This window comes from Mastigoproctus giganteus, chromosome 9 (assembly GCF_048544385.1).
Source record: "Mastigoproctus giganteus isolate SK-2022 chromosome 9, ASM4854438v1, whole genome shotgun sequence".
Lineage (NCBI taxonomy): Eukaryota > Metazoa > Arthropoda > Arachnida > Uropygi > Thelyphonidae > Mastigoproctus > Mastigoproctus giganteus.
In genome coordinates, this window is record NC_143583.1 from 171,803,750 (window position 1) to 171,821,847 (window position 18,098).

The 18,098-nt window shown below is 40.2% G+C and overlaps 1 protein-coding gene across 6 annotated transcripts in view; it reads right to left on the bottom strand.

Moving 5' to 3' along the window:
- Positions 1–384: 384 nt before the first annotated feature.
- Positions 385–18,098, bottom strand: part of LOC150080888 (casein kinase II subunit alpha-like) — a 496,207-nt gene continuing 478,493 nt past the window's right edge. For 4 of the 6 annotated variants that reach the window (XM_090381537.1, XM_090381540.1, XM_090381538.1 and 1 more), the window contains one exon: positions 395–828. In XM_090381537.1, coding sequence (XP_090237663.1) covers positions 725–828 — 104 coding nt within the window. In that variant the 3' untranslated portion in view covers positions 395–724. Of the gene's footprint in view, positions 829–18,098 lie in introns of all 6 variants that reach the window. The other 2 variants (XR_016547403.1, XM_090381541.1) reach the window with 2 other exon arrangements.

The window sequence follows — 18,098 nt, forward strand, 5'->3', positions numbered from 1 at the left end:
GGGATTGAGTTTAAACTAAATGGTTCTGAATATGATTCAGGTTTATTGCCAAAGGAAAGTAATGATAATTGTCATATGCACATATATAATACCAATCAAAGGCATACAACACTATATTTGATCCTTAGTTGCTTAGGATTTTCAAATTTCAGGCCTTTACAATCTTCCTCAGAACCATGTCATTTGATAAAGATAGTAGTATTTCATGATTATTATATATCCTTCAGAATAACAGCAATAAGGCAGTTTCATTTTCAATTAAAGGTTATTTTAAATATATATAAAAAAAAAAAAAAAAAAAGAAGCGGCAAATTTAAGAATCTGACATGTAAAGTTAATGTCTTTTGAAATAACTTAATCAATTCTAAAAGTGGGACACACAAAGGAAGGAATAAGATTAGTACTTCTCAGCAAAATAAGCTTGATGGGATCTTTTTGAAATCAAATGTGTTCCTTTTTATTGTTTCTTCCTGTTCATATATTTTGTATGAAATTATTTAAGTTTTATTTTTAGTAAAAAAATTTCCTGAGAAGACAGATGGTCACAGAGATCTAAGACTGAACACTCAAAAAACATGATGTTTACACTAAAATTTAACTACCACTGATAAAATTTGTTCTACAACTCTTCATTGTTGGGTAATTTATAGCTGTATTCAAGATAATTTTGGTTTACTGGCTTATTAGGAGTGGCATTGATGACAGTTGTGACCCTTCCTTCTTTCTAGGATTGAGCTGAAGTAGTGTTTGGAAGGGAGGTTACACTAGGAGATGATATGGGAGATGCTGGAATCCCTGTGACTGTGGTAGAATTTAGAACAGGAGCAGCTGTAAACAAAAGAACCAAAAAACAAAATTTCTCGTGATCTAATAATATCAATATGACTCATATAAAGGAATTCTACAAAGTTATTTTGCTGTCTATGTATATTCATTTAGTAATTTTTATTAGTAAAATAATGCAAAGAAATAACATTTATATAGCCTCAGTGTTGATAAATAAATAAAAAGACTAATTGTAATTGGATCATATTTCATTCATTTTTATACAGCTATGGTGGGACTTGTAATCATGTTTTATAGCATAAGTAGAAAAAAAAGATGGTCTTATGAAAAGCACTAGATCTCTTAAATTGTAGGGCTACTGCCACACGTTGACCTACATTACACTATCAACAAGTAACACTTTTCTAAAAATGGGGGGATGCATAAATAAGTAACATTTATTAAAAGCTATTTTACTGTCTATATATACTATTATTTATAAATTCAATAATTTATATTGGTAAAATAACGCAGAGAGAGAGAACACTTATGTAGCCTGATGTTGTTGTTAAGTTTAATGACACAAGGGCTACTAAGGCTAAATTGTGTCAGTTCATAGTTTATTTCTTATAATCCATATACCATTTAACAATTTAATTACAGTATATACTTGCGTATAGGCCAGTACGATTTAAGTATGTTAACAATTCTTGTAAAAGAATAAGAAAAGTTTACCTCAATATGATATGTAGAACACTTCCGCATGATACTTTCCAGAAATTAAAACGAAAACAATTAAAAAAATCAAAAATCTTACATTACAGTAAGGAATGATTAACAATAATTAAAAATCATATGACCACAATTAAAAATCAATTTAATGCAATTAAAAATTAGGTAAAAAATTAATTTAAAGAAAAAAATTGCAAAATGATTTCCAATTTTCATTTTGCAATTTTTTTTATTTTTCATTAAATTAATTTTTTACTTAATTTTTAATTGCGTTCATTTGATTTTTAATTATTTCTTACTGTAATGTAAGATTTTCGATTTTTTAATTGTTTTCGTTTTAATTTCTGGAGAGTATCATATGTGAGTGTTCTACGTATCATATTGAGGTAAACTTCTCTTATTCCTTTACATATATTGATATCAACGTAGAACATACTGAGCATTATAGCTCTGGTTCATACTATCAAGTTAACAATTATTCTATGTTTGCATGGTTTCCAAGAAAATTAGATAAAATCTGGGATTCGTTTAATTTGCTGAATGACCGAAAGGTGCTAGAAAGGATTGATAAGTAGAGGACAGTCTATAAGAAAGTAATGAACTGCAAGTTGTGTCTGACAGGATGTGCATTGGGGTGAATCTTATCCCAATAATAAAAACAGGTGTGTAATATGAGTATGCCCAATTCTGAGTCCTGCCAAAACCACTTATTCTCGTCTGTTTTGTCTGAATCCAGACAGCCACAACTCTGGTTTTTGTTTGGCAGAGAAATTCTCCCTTACAGCAACAAAGAATGCACTGTATAGATTAGGGCTAGTGAAATGGAGCATTCAACAATCTGTTCAAGTGCAAGCTTTATGGCATACAGCTCAGTGAAGATACTGCATGTGGCTGGTAATGAGGCGGTAATGGTAAATGACAGAAAACTGCTGCAGCACCTACAGCATTTTCAGTTTTCGATCCATCAGTGTATATTGCACAGGAATCGCAGCTGAGGTTGCCATGAGCTGTATGCAACTGTCTGATATTGGCAGAAGCTAAAAAAAAAGTAGTCATTATGAGAGGCATGAAAATGTAACCAAGGTGGTACAGGAAGAGCGGTGTCCTCTGAAATGTCACTTAGATCAACATTCCAAGTATGAAGAAGTTCTTTAAGTCTGAGCGACGCAGGTCGGTTTTCATATGGCTTACTCTCATAAAAGGAATTCCACCGGGTATTATATAGGTACTCCCAACAAGGATGGGAAGGGAGACTTCAGATCTTAGGAGCATATTGAGACCAGTATATTTCTGGGAAAATGTAATGGAGGATCATGTGCCTCAATGTAAAGGCTTGGCTTTGGACTGGAACACTCCTGAAAGCTCCTAGGGCTGTCCTCAGAGCACCATGCTGTATGATGTTCAGCCATTCTAATGTGCTTACGTTAGCAGAGTCATATACTGAAGAAATGTAATCCAAGCGTGAACGAATTAGGGACTTGTACAGGTGTAGTAAGGTATACCGATCAGCTCACCACAACATGGATGAGACTGATCGAAGTATATTCATATGCTTTAGACAAGTAGTTCTTAAATAAGTGATGTGAGCGTGGAAGTTTAGCCTGCTGTCCAATATCAGTCCAAGAAATCTAATGGTATCAACAAGTGGGAATGGAGTTTTGTTTGTTTCTAGTTCAGGATCAGGATCAGGATAGAAAGCTCGTAGTTTGCAGAAGTGAGTGGCGGTGCATTTATTTTCTGACAGTTGATAACCATTCTGTGAAGTACAGGATTCTAATTTGGTTACGGCTAGTTGGAGCTGCCATTCGATGGTGTACATACTTTTAGATTGACAGGAAATGGTAAGATCAGCTGCATATATGTGTTTTAATGGTTTTTGGGATGCTCTGTGTCACATTGCTAACTCGAATTGCGAATAGTGTTGGGCTAAGTATCGAACCCTGTGGCATGCCTTCCTCTCGAATGTGAGGTGTAGAGAGTATGTTTTTATATTGGACATGAAAATACCGAAGTTGCAAGAGATTCTGAATTATTTCAGGCAACTGTCCCCTTAGACCTAGATGGTAAAGATCCATTATAATACCATGACGCCAAGTAGTGTCAAATGCCTTTTCAAGATTTAAGTTGACCATGACTGGATGTTGTCTCATGGCGAAGGCATTGCGAATATGAGATTCAGCTTTGATAAGCATGTCTAGCATACTGATGGTCTGGAAGGAGAGATTTTGTGACTCCGGGATGTGAGTGAGTCTTGTATGAACCAGGGTAGGATCTTTGCCTGGTTTTGATATGGTGATAATGAACAAATGGGACCAGGAAGAAGGATAGGCATTTTCAGAGAAGATCCAATACTGATAGTCTGGAAGGAGAGATTTTGTGACTCCGGGATGTGAGTGAGTCTTGTATGAACCAGGGTAGGATCTTTGCCTGGTTTTGATATGGTGATAATGAACAAATGGGACCAGGAAGAAGGATAGGCATTTTCAGAGAAGATCCAATTGTAGAAAATCAACAGGGTACACAAGTTCTCTTTATGTCAATGCTTTAGCACAGGGGTGGGCAACTTTTTTCGTCAGCGGGCCGAATGAAATTTTCGTATCATGATGCGGGCCGGAATAGATTGAACGATTTAATAAAAAAAAAAATTAGAACCTAAAAAATGTTATATTACTTGAATTACCAAATTATTAATGTATTTTTTAAAAAAATATCTGAATGTCCAATTATCATTGAAAATGTGGCATTCGGCATAAATTTTTCTTTTTTTTTTAATTGGCTCATTTTATGGGCTATAAATTATATTAAATTAAAAATTATAATAATTAGAAAAGGCATAAAACATAAAATATCTCGCACCAATATTATTTTTTTCAATAAGAAGTCAAACCCAAAGGAACTTCGTTCGATCGATGCTACAATAATAATTAGGAAATAACTCTTTGACGCTGCGTAGAATCACTTGGTTACTGTTGTACTGGCCGCGATTCCCAATTGAACCGAATTAAGCCGAATGTTTACGGCGAGTGTAGTCAGGTATGGATTTTCTATATTTATGCATTTACCGAGGGGGCCGGATTCAACATCGTCGCGAGACGGATGTGGCCCGCGGGCCGGCTGTTGCCCACCCCTGCTTTAGCATAATCTAATGAACACTATCTGGCCCTGAAGCACTGTTAGGAGATCTATTTAATGATTCTTTCAGTTCTATTAATGTAAAGGTTTGATTGTAAGGAAAAGAGTGATGTGTTGAGAAGCTAATTTTATACCATTCTGCACCATCTTTAATGCTCTGGAAGGAGGATGCATAGGTTGTTGTTGTTATTTTTGACGCAAGGGCTGCTCAGGCCATATTGCGCCTATCGGTGATGTGGACGATCCTCATGATGACTGTTTTGCAAACATTTCAGAAATGATCATATAAGTTTATCCTTTTGATAAATGAGAAAAATTCTGTGGGATTGGCATCGTTACCTATGATATGACAGAGCTTCAAAGATTCTTTAAGATTAGGAAGAAAACTGAATGAGAATTGCCGGGCATGCGAGTATAAGGTGCATTCAACAAGAATGTGCTTCATTGTGAGTTGAGAATTGCAGTGTGTACATTGAGGAGGATCATTGCCTGTGAGGAGAAATAGGTGGATAATGTGACTGTGACCAATTCTTGCTCTGGCTAGGATTACTTCTTCCTTTCTGTTTTCCTGGAAGCTAGAGGCCCATAACTGGGGATCTGGTTTTATTTGAAAGAGCTTATTATCTGTTTTATTTTGCCATATAAGTGTCCATTGTTACTTACATATTCTTTGTATATTAGATTTGTAGTCAGCATATGGAATGAGAGCACATGATGAATCTGAATTAGAAGGATGTTTGGCGGCATAGTCAGCACATTCATTTCCAGATATCCCAGTGTGCCTGGGATCCAGCAAAAGATAACTACTAGCTGGCGTTCCTGAGTATGTATCAACATACATCTTATAGTTTTTATTCAATTATTCTTTGGTGAGAAGGTGTTTTGTAGGGCTATAAGTGCACTCTATGAGTCCGTATATATTATACTCTTTTTGATGGACAGATGGAGAATATTTTGTAGGGCAAGCTTGATGGCGAATAATCCAGCTGTATAACTGCTGCATTCGATGGGAAGTGATACAGAGATGGTGTTAAAAGGGCAAACTGCTGCGGCACTTACTCCACGATCAGACTTTGATCCATCGGTATATATATTTTTGTAAAAAGAGGATAATTCTCTGTGTGTAAGCAGTATGGAGTTGTTGTATATTGATATTTGCCAGGGAATGCTTCCCCAGTTTAGGAAGTAATTGTCGCAGGATGGTTTAATATAGGCCCATGGGGCGACTGAGCAGGTTGAACCTTGGAGGACTTTTTTGAGATATACATTCCAAGTTTCTGATAGTGCTTGTAATCTGATACCAGTAGGCTGAACTGCACTGGGTTTATTTCTATAGAAACTTTTAAACTGTGGATCACTAAGTATAGGCCAAATTGGATGGGTAGGCATGCTTCGAATTTTAGCTGCATAATTCAGAAGTAACACCTTTCTTCTGAGACAGAGTGGAACTTCATGGGCTTCAATATAAAGGCTTTGTACTGGCGATGTCCTATATGCTCCTGTAGCAATCCTGAGGGCAGAATGTTGAACAGGTGCAAGGCATGTAAGCACGCTTTCCCTGGCAGAGCCATAGACTGGGGCACCATAATCAAGACGAGACCTAACTACAGTTCTATACAATTGAAGCAGGGTATAGCGATCTGCACCCCATGTAGTCGAAGAAAGAACTCCGAGTATATTAATTTTTTTCTGGAAAGTAGTCTGCAGATATTTGATATGTTCTAAAAAATTAAGCTTACTATCAAAAATCAGACCCAGGAGGCAAATACTTTTCATGACAAATATAGGATGATTTGTTACGTGAAGCTCTGGTTCAGGATGAATCTTTCGTTTGTTACAAAAATGAATGACACTAGATTTCTGATGTGATAGTCGGTATCCGACTATCACATCAGAAATCTGTGTCATCCATAGTTCAATATTGTTAAGAAAGATTTGTAGTTGCCTTTCGATGAAGTTCATATTCTGTGAACTGCAGGAAACAGTCAGGAAAAATCGGCATAGAGATATGTGCTTACAGGGTAGGGTATGCATTTGGTTGTTATTTATTCTTATTGCAAATAAGGTTCTGAGTTCTACCTTATTGCAAATAAGGTAGAACTCAGAACTGAGCCTTGTGGGACTCCTTCCTCTTGTATATAGATTTGCGAGAGGACTTGAAAAGTTCTATGCTGAAGGAAGTTTTGTATGAAATATGGCAAGTGGCCTCTGAGGTCAAGGGAATTTTTTTTTTTTTTTTTTTTTATGAGAACCCCAAACACGAGATGTATTATAACCTATAGTACTTAGTACCGTGCTTGGGTTGGAGGTTGAGAAGACGAAAGAAGATATTTGTTGATATTGGACTTGAACTTCTGTAGATTGTAATTTTCAGGAAATACGTATGAAGGAAGGTTGTTCCAGAAAACGGCAGTTGAATGAATAAATGAGGAAGATGAAAAGTTGGTTCTGTGGGTTTGAAGATGGACAGTAAATGGATGTTGGCTGGTGGCGGCACATGTTCGGACTGTTTTGAAAGAGAGAGCGGGAATTATAGAAGCCAATTCAGAAGAACAGTGCCCATGGAAGTATCTGTAGAAGAGGCATGCAGCAGAAACAGTGCGTCTATGAGAAAGCGAGTGGAGAGACTCTGTTAGAGATGAATCATTAATTAACCTAACTGCCCTCTTCTGAATGGAATCAAGAAGCCTGAGAGAGGTTTTGGGGGCACCACCCCAGATGTGGGAACAATATTCCATGGCAGGGCAGATTTGCGATTTATACAGAGTTAGCAGCTGTTTGGGAGAAAAGTAAAGCCGAGAGCGAAAGAGAAAACCAAGTTTTTTAGATGCAGAGGAAGCAATATTTGTAATGTGCTTGTGCCAAGAGAGATTAGAAGTCAGGGTAATCCCCAAAAGAGATATATCATTTTGCCTAGTAATCGGAGTGTCACTAAAGATAAGCATAGGAGCAGAAGAATCCTTTTTGCGAGATATAAGACAAGATTGAGTTTTAGAAGGGTTGAAATCAACTAAGTTGTCTTTGCCCCACTGGAGAATTACCTGAAGATCGGCATTTAAGGAATTGGCAGCAGATATTCGAGAACTTGAAGCTGATTGAGCTGGACAAGGTTTCTCAAAATGGAAAGTTGAATGCAATGTGCTATCATCGGCAAAACTATGGATAGGATTTCCAGTCAATGGAAGAAGGTCATTGATATACAAGAGGAAAAGAGTGGGGGAAAGAACTGAACCTTGGGGGACACCGGCATTAGTGGAGAAGTTAGAAGACAGAGAGCCATCTACCATCACCCTCAGTGAGCGATCAGAGAGAAAACTGGATAACCAATTACTAAAAACAGTTGGCAAACCATAAGATGGAAGCTTGTTTAGAAGACCTTTATGCCAAACACGATCAAAAGCCTTTGAGATGTCAAGAGCAACTACTTGTGTTTCACCGAACCTTTCCATTGAATTAGTCCATAAATGGGTAACATAAGCCAGAATATCACCAGTGGATCGACACTGACGGAATCCATACTGGCGTAGTTTACTGATGGAATCCATACTTCTAGGTAGTTTAAGAGTTGGCGGTTAATTGATTTCTCCATTACTTTAGAAAGAGTAGAAGTAATTGCAATGGGACGATAATTGGATGGGAGGGATTTGTCACCCTTTTTAGGAACTGGCTGGATATGAGCAAATTTCCAAGCAGAAGGAAAAACATCTTTGGAATAAGAAAGTGAAAAAAGGCGGCAAAGAATAGGAGTAAGTTCAGGAGCACAGGTTTTGAGAACAAGTGGAGAAATACCATCAGGACCTGGAGCTTTTTTAGCATCAAGATTCATCAAAATCCTTCTGATATCCTTTTGATGGAAGACCACAGGAGGCATTGAATGGAGCGTGTTAGGAATGGTGGGAGGTGTTTTACCGAGATCATTAATACATGAGCTCAAAGAAAAATGGGATGCTAGCAGGTCAGCTTTATCCTTGGCTGAAGTGACAACAGAACCATCTGGTTTGGACAGAGGTGGGAGCAGAGATGGGCAAAAGTTGCGGCCAATAGCTTTGGCAAGAGACCAGAATGCTCGGCTACCATTAGGGCAAGAAGCAAGTTTTCTACTCTTAGCCTGTTCAAACTCTAGTTTGGACTGATTAATAACTGCTTTACAATTGTTGCGAGCTTTGGTGTAGGCAGAAAATGAAACTGAAGAATTAGAAACAAGCCAATTACGATATGCAACGTTCTTCTCTTGGACAGCCTTAGCACATTTATTGGAAAACCAAGGTTTAGATAAAGGACGAGATTTTAAAGTGGAGTGTGGGATAAAGGATTCCATTCCTGCAAGAATAATTTCACTGACATGATCTGAGCAAACGTTGACATCAGAAGTTTTGAAACAGTAATCAGACCAAGGAAAAGAAGTCTCGCAGGTCATCCCATTTTGAATTCTTGTAATGCCAAACAATACGAGGTGGGAATAGCCATGAGATAAAGGTTCCATTGGAGAAGAGACAATCACCAAGTTGTGATCTGAAGTGCCTAAAGGATGTTTGTGAGAAAAAGATCAAGCATATTGGCTGTATGATTAGGATTGTCCGGTATTCTTGTAGGTAAATGAACAATCTGTGCTAGGTCATTAGTAATTGCAAAAGCCTCAGCATCTCGACCTGCTGGGTCGGTGTGACTAGAAAACGGAAGCCAGCTGGAGTTGTGAACGTTAAAATCACCAAGGAAAATTACCTCACTGTTAGAAAAGTTGGACTGGAGAAAGTCAAGTTGCAAAGAGAGGAAGTCAAAGAGCTCCAAGTGATTAGTGGAGTTGGGAGAACGGTAGAGACAACAGATGAATTTTACACAATGAGGTAGAGAGATTTTAAGCCAGAGAAGATCAAAGAGAGGAGATTCCAAATTGCCAAGTCTCTGACAGGGAATATCAGAACGGACATATGCACAAGTACCACCTTTGAGGCGAAAGGAATCATACAGCAAATAATTTGGACATCTGAGATGAGCAGTAGTTGAATCAACTGATAACTGAGATTCAGTCAGAAAAGTACATGGGGTTTGGAAGACTGCAAGTGGAAATGGACATCGTTGAGATTAGAATTGAGACCATGTATATTTGTGAAATGAATTAGAAAGTCCTTCGGAGGACTTCCTAATGCAGATCTTTCAAGATGCCAAAACGCCAAGTGGTGTCAAAGGCCTTCTCTATGTCAAGGCATACCATAGAGAGATGATTGTTTCGGATAAACACATTCCTGATGTTCGTTTCAGCTTTGACCATGAGATCCAGGGATGATCGATTTTTCCTGAAGCCAAATTGACTATCAGATATTAGATATTTGGAATCAAGATACCAGGTCAGTCAGCGGTGTATCATTTTTTACAGGGTTTTACTCAAGCAGCTGGTAAGAGAAATAGGTCTATAGTGGTGAGGGATAGAGTGATCTTTCCCTGGTTTGGGAATTGCCAGTACATAGGAGTGATGCCAGCATGTGGGGAATGAATGTTCTGTGAAAATACGATTGTAGAAAGTCAGCAGCAAGGATGCTTTATAATACACTCTGTCTGGACCAGCAGCACTGTTCTTTGAGGTATATATAGCTTCTTGAAGTTCAATCATAGTAAGAGGCCGATTATATGATAGACACGATTTGGTTTTGAAGTTCAATCGAGATTTTTCAGCTAAAGCTTTAATCTTCTGAAATGACTGGTCATATGCAGTCGATGCAGAGAGCTGTGAGAATACAGAGCCTAAAGCATTTGCAATTTCTGCAGGAGTACACAGCTCCTGTCCATTCCAGTTGAAAATTGAGAGGATAAAGGAGGAAATTTGCCATTTAGTTTTTATTCTTCTCCATATTATTCTAGAATCTGTATTTTTATTAACTGAATTTGCAGATCGGACCCAGGAGTCTCTTTTTGCTTTCTTCCTGATATGGCGAGCCTTGGCTCTGAGTTTTTTTTATAATTTATGATTATTGGTAGTAGGACGTTTGCGGAATATATTCCAGGCTTGGTTTTTTTTTGTTTTTTTTTTTTTTTTGGCACTCTTACAGTCCTCATTCCACCAATAATTTATGGATCTACGGGAGCTTGACTGTGACTGTGGGATGGCAATAGACACAGCTGGTAGGATTTGTTTAGTGATATGGCTGGTGACTATGTCAATTGGACAAGATTCAATGATCTGATTATCAAAGGATACATGATAAGTATATTTTGCCCAATCAGCCTTGGAAAATTTCCATTTCATGCAGTTTTCTGAAGTCACAGAGTGTGAAGTTTGAATTTTACAGATTAGTGGATAGTGGTCACTGTTCAGTGGATCATCCAGAGCTGTCCACTCAATACAAGGAAAAAGGATCGGAGAGCAGACAGAGAGATCTATTGAGGACACAGTTCCTGTGTGGAGATGGATGTAAGTTGGTGAACCAGTATTTAGGATGGTTAAATTCTGCCTGTCAATGAGCATTTCAATAAGCTGTCCCCGTCCATCTGCATTGGACGGGGACAGCTCACCATCCATTGTGGGAGAGCCCCACAATTGGTGTCCATTGAAGTCGCCCAATAAACAGAAAGGGGTTGGCAACTGCAGAATTAGATCTTCAAGTTTATGAATAGTGCAAGGCTGAGTGGGCGGTAGATAGATAGAAACAAGTGTTATAGTGACTCCAATTGCTATTCGTGTAGCAACTGCTTCAATAGAGGTTTGCAAAGGAATACATCTGCAAGGGACTCGTGAATCTATGAGAATAGCAACCCCACCGTGAGCTTTATTTGTAACCAGTCTATCTTCTCTGAAAAGAGAATAATTTTTGATCGAGAGAGAGAGAGAGAGAGAGAGAGAGATACCTTAGGAGTTAAATATGTCTCCTGTAAACAAATGCCAACTGGATTATGACGTTTAATTATTTCCTGGATGTCATCAATATTGCTACGCAAGCCTCTGCAATTCCACTGGACCACGTTGTTCATTGTTTAGATTTAGATGAAGGAGCTGAGTCTGTCTGTTTTTTAAAAGTCTGTTTGACGCGGTCAATTTTAATTTTATCTCTTTTTGAGAAAATTGATCTCGTGTCTATTTCATCTTCTGGATGGATCTCCAGAATGGTTTCTGTTTCTTCCTGATTGGGGATTTCATTGGTACCCATAAGGACGGAGTCAACTGCCTGTTTGCTAACAGGATCTGGTTTCTCTGTTTGAACAGGTCTTATAGGGGCTGCATGGACAGCAGGCGGTATTGGTGAGCGTGATGTTAGCCCTGCTTGAAATATGTTGCTTTGATGATTGTGGTACAGAAGAGAGCAAGGATCGAGCCCCTTCAGAAATGGAGATGTTCAGTGGAATTGATGTGTCAGTTTGAATGGATACTGAATTAAATTTTTTAGAGGCTTCGGCATATGTACGTCTAGGCATCTGTAGTTGCAATTGCTTTCATGCTTCTGGGAACGAGATTTTCTTTTCTATTTTGTATTTCTGGATTTTTTTCTGGTATTTCCACTGTTCACAATTTTTGGAGAAGGCTGGATGGTTGCCTTTACAATTGGGACAAAGAGAAGACCGGGCATTACAGTCAGCTTGGGTATGCTCTTTCGATCCACAGTTTGGACATACTGGGTTACCTCGACAGACTGTGTCTAAATTTCTGACACTAATAACATCTTATTGGGTTTGGAATATATGGACAAATGCGACAATGCAAATACCCTGCTTTCACTACCTTCATCAGTGAAAGCAGTGAAATACCCTGCTTTCACTGACGAAGGTAGGTTTGGTGAACTGAATGTTAGTATGATGCTCTGAGTTGGAATTAGCTCGCCATCTTTTTTCATCATTCTTTTGGCCTGTGTGACTTTCTGATCCTGCAGTTCCTGAACAATTTCTTCCTCTGAGACATTCATTAGGTCCCATTCTGAAATTACACCTTTGGATGTGTTTAGTGTGGAATGTGGGGGACACCTTGACTAGAATTCCACCAAATAAGTTGAGTCTAAGTAGATACTCAGAGTGTTTAGAGCTTGTGGTCTCTACAAACAGGTTGCCAGATTTTAGTCGTCTCACCATTTTCGGGGAACCAGCTATGTTCTCAAGACATTTTTGAATGAGAAAGGGTGCTAGATTGCCTAAGGGATGGTTTGTCAGTGAACGAAGAATCAGAAAACTTGGGTATTCAATTCGAGGAGTATCTGTCTTCAGTCTCTTTGGATTGGTAGAGTCAATATCAGGTTGATGCAAATCCGTATTATTCGGATTTGCAGTCTTAATCGGGGGGAAGTTGTCATATTCCATGTTTTGCTCCTTTTGGCCCTGGGGGTTTGCTTTGCTGCCCAGGTTTCCGGCCCCGTCACGGGGAGGCAGGAGCAGTGCCACTAGGTGACCAAGTGGCTGAGTTATTTGGTTAGTATTGCTAAAAATAGAAACAGAAAGGTAGCTTTCCTTTCTGGGCCTTTGCCTACTTCTTGTAGTGCGAAAGTGCTGCAGTAATTTATAAATAAAGAAAACGGTAGTTGGAACGAAATATAATTTGTTCAAAGGCTCTTTGGATATAACGCTTTTTGGAACGCACAGAAATCACTTGGTCATGGAACGCTTGGCACCTGGGGCTGGATGCATAGGAAGCAGAAGCAGAGATGGTGACAAAAGATTCTGCTAACGCACTGGCAACTTCTGCAGGAGTAGATATGTCTTTTCCTTTCCAATGAGATATCCGAGAGGGGAGCCAAACAAATATACAGTCCACGCCGATCGGACACATGCTTTTGAGCTCCCGCCCTTTTGCCCCTTTCAACGTTTGTCTGCGAGAACCCTCAGTCAAGACTTATATATTTCGATTCCTCTTCGGAAGAGCTTTCGAGTAATAATAATTTTGTGTGTGTAGATTTAGCGGAGTTTCAGTTAGGTTAGAATATAATTTATTAACTTCAGCCATGGAAAGCTGGACATTCCAATAGCGGCTTATTCCACTCCCCATCCACCCCATCTATTGCCTCCAGCTATGGCCAGCGAAGGTCAAACAACCACAGCAACGGAACCTACAGCTACTGCCAGCAGTGACCAAGACACTGGAAACCACACCCTGCGACAACAGGTGAATACTTCAAGGTCCAAAAGGTCAGTAACTGTTAATACTTATGCTAATACCGTATCTAATGGATTATGCTTGACGCCAGCAAAAACCTCTCTCTCGCGACCAACAATAGTACATACGCGGTCGAACAACGCTCTTATAAATGAAGCAACCGCTATTACTTCCCGGGAAAATGGAATAGTAATTTTCGCTACCAAGGAAAACACTCCCTTAGAACAGTACCTTACAGTGATCGCGGAGAAAGTACCACCGAAAAATACTACCCACGCATCCCGTGTGGCGGGAACTGTGCAGGTGTATTTCAGCCACCCCTCATGGGCGCAAACTATCCTGCAAAATGGAATAGACATCGGTCTTCATCACTTAGAAGCGGCGCCAATTGCCTTAGCACCAACAAAAGTCAAAATTTCAAACGTCCCACCTGAAATCCCTCATCAATTTCTGAGAGGGATTTTATCCAAATACGGATCAGTTACCGGGAAAATACGCACACTCTCTGCAGCAACCACGAAACCGGAATTTTCGCATATAAAAAGCTTCCGCAGGGAAGCACTTATGCACTTCGCCAACAATGACGCAGCAAACATCCCAAAACTCATCAACACCGATCTAAACGGAATAACTTACACCTTCTATACCTCCATTTCCTCACAATGTTTCTTCTGCCACGAAGAGGGTCACATCAGGAAAAACTGCCCGCATATCTCTAACTCTTCTGAAAGTAATACCGAAATTCAGGCGGCACCAACCTGGGTCAGGCCAGATGCACAAAGCGAGCTGACTGTTGGAGAAAATGGGGATGCTGAAGAAACTGTCAAACAGTCTAAGATGCTCCCCACAATAAACTCTTTAGAAAAAGAAAATTCAAACCACAGAAGACCAGGACGCAATCTCTTCAGGAGACCGAAGAGTTTTATCTCAAAAGCAACCCCCAAGGCAGACCACGTCCAAAGCCACAAAACAGAAGAAGACAACGCACACGGTGGCAGGAAAAGAGAAAACCGCAAACAAAAACAACAGGGGCGACGAAAATAAATACAGAACACCACAGAAGATAAACGGCCAGATCTCAAATAAGTCCATCATACCACCGAGTATGGAAATAAATAAACAGCTACAAACCACTGACGATCCAAATGAAGAAGAACCCGAATTTCTGGGCACTGAAGAAGGGACCAACTGTGATTCTCACGATTCAAGTGCTTCAGAGGACGAGGAAACCGATTTTCCCTACACTAAAGGTCCTTTAACTGTGGAGAAACTACGATCCTTTCTACGGGAAGTACGCGGCTCTCCACAGAAGCTGGTGACAGCTCTGAAGTTCACCTCTAACATACCTGAGCTGATCTCACAACTTACGGGTCTGCGTTCCAAACTAAAAGGAAAGAAAGACAGAGCAGATGTGAATAGATCCAAACGCCTATACTACTTGATTAACGGGCTTGAACAGCAATATCATCAATCAGGATGTTAACCGCCCCAAAACTTGCAAAACCCTTATCTTTATCCCTGCAGATAATGCTGACTCTTAGCATGCTATCACTTAATGCAAGAGGATGCTCCTCTGCATCGCGAAATAAGCTGATCCTTCACCAGGTCCAACGACATCATGCCGACCTACTCTTCCTACAAGAAACAAATATTAAAACAGACACAAGGCCATCCTTGAAATGGGCAGATTGGCCATATGTATTTCATCATTCTCCAACACAACAACATCATGGGGCAGGAGTGAGTGTCGGCCTTCATCAAAGGTCAGCCTGCAAGCTCAATGTGATAGGAGAGATCGCTGGCTACGCAATTTACGCCCTCCTGGATACACCCCAGAAGGAAACCCTGCACCTTTTTAACATCTACATGCCACAGCAGGACAGACTCGCTATCCAAATAACCAACTTCATACAAAGCCACCTCTCTACCATAGATCAAGAACATATCATTCTTGCTGGCGACTTCAACTGCACTCTTGACCCAAAAATGGACAGAGCACGATGCACTGAGCACCGCACAACATTAATCAATAACCTGCAGGCCTTGATAAACAACAATGAATTGGTCGACGTATTTAGACACCAGCACCCAGAAGAAAAGTCCTACACCTGGAGATCAGCAAATACAGCATCAGAAAGACTACCTTACCAAGCCCGACTGGACAGATACTACATCCCAAAACACACCATCCCCCTGGTCAGAAGCATCACACATTTGCCATCTTATATCTCAGATCACTCCTTTATCAAATTACAGCTCTCTTTCTCACCCAATCACTACAAAAGTGGAGGTGCTTATTGGATGTTCAACAATAGCCTTCTTCAAGACAAGGAATACATCTCTAAGCTGCAAGACCTGATATCCAACCTTGCCCAATCCAAAGACAGATTGGAGCCCATGAACACGTGGTGGCCTAGATTTAAAAGTAAACTGAAATCATTCTTGCAAACCTACAGCCATCAGAAAAGTCAACAAAAGCGTAATAACCTCTATCAACTTGAGCAAAGGCTGAAAAATCTCCCATCTGAAAGTCAGACCTACCAGTCAACACTACAAGCCATACAAACCCACTTAGAACACTCTGCAAAAGGCGCCCTGCTCCGATCAAGATACACCCACATAAATCTATCTGATGCCCCGACCAAATACTTTTTCTCATTAGAAAGCAGACATCAGAAATCAACCACCATCACTGCCATTCAGCTGCAAAACGGAAACATCACTGAAGACCCAGAGGAAATCTTCTCTGAAGTAACAAGATTTTATAGAGAAATTTACAGTTCTCAAGAAACCTCTACAAAGGCAACGGAGGAAATCCTTTCAGGACTTAAAAAAATCTCCCATACGGCCCATTGCAGCATGGAGAAACAAATCACCCTACAAGAACTAACAGCAGCATGCAAAGCCCTTTCCAAAAATAAATCACCAGGTCTGGACGGACTGACTTCTTCCAAACGTTTTGGGATCAACTCGGAATGCTACTCTTTGAAATGCTTGAAGAAGCTCAGTTCCATGGACTACCAGCTTCGGTCACCACCTCTGTCGCTCGACTGATTCCCAAGAAAGGAAATCGCGCCAATTTACAAAACTGGCGCCCGATTTCCTTAATGAACACGGACTGTAAAATCATTTCCAAAGCCATCGCCAATAGATTAAAAGCCACTCTCCCTGATATCATCGATCACCAACAAACATATTCAGTACCTGGAAGATCGATTCACGACAATCTACATCTGATCCGAGACCTCCTCTCCACTGCAAACAGCCAAAGAGAATTCCTAGCACTAATTAGCCTTGACCAGGAAAAGGCATTCGACAGCGTTGAACACAGCTACCTATTTCAAACCTTGAAAGCCTTTGGATATGGACCTTACATCATCGGAACAATCCATCTGCTATATAAGGAAGCCAAATTCTGCCTAAAACTCAACAACCAGCTCACCTGCCCACTCTCTGGACAACTCTATGCAATTGCCATAGAACCATTCCTTAATAAAATTGCCACCAGTATACAATCCCGACGAACGCTGCTACCAGAACCCCACCTAAATATAGCCTACTCAGCATACGCAGATGACGTCACAATTGCAATACGACACGAGAGTGAATTTGAAGTCATTCAAAAGGCTCATGATCTTTATGCTCAAGCATCAGGCGCAAAACTCAACCACTGTAAGACCAGCGGCCTGTGGGCTGGCAACTGGAAAACTAGAACCGACTCCCCCATCCAAGGCACATGGTCCAGCGAGGGACAGAAATACCTAGGTGTGTACCTCGGCAATACCCTCCTTTTCTCCCAGAAGAACTGGCCCGAATTGCTGAGTCGTTTCAACAAAGTACTCGGAAGATGGAGAAGCGTGTGCGCCACATCTTCGCTGAGAGGAGAGTGCTTGTGGTCAATCATATGGCGGCAAGCGTTCTCTGGCACACCTTCAAAATTCTCACTCCACCTGCTGACTTCCTCCACCAAATCCAGGCATCTATCCGAAGCTTCCTTTGGAACAAAACCAACTGGATGTCCTGCTCCAAACTTAGCCAACCACTTACTCACGGGGGTCAAGGGTTGGTCTCTTTAGACGACAAAATCACAGCATTCCGGATCACCTTTCTTCTTAAGACGCTGCAAACAAAGTACGCACATTCCAACACTACAGATAAACTACTAGCCACAGCTACTAGAGGACTATCCCTTTCAACAATATTGAGAATGGACATGGCACCAGTACCACTCAAACTACCGCCGTTTTATAAAGACGCACTATACCGCTGGAAAAAGCTAAACCTTCACCATAATCTTGAGAGAACATCCCTTCCTGGAATACTTTCAGAACCGCTCTTCTACAATAAAAGAATAATAGACCCTGCAAATGATATTTTCTTCTTCCCTACGTGGAACTGGGCA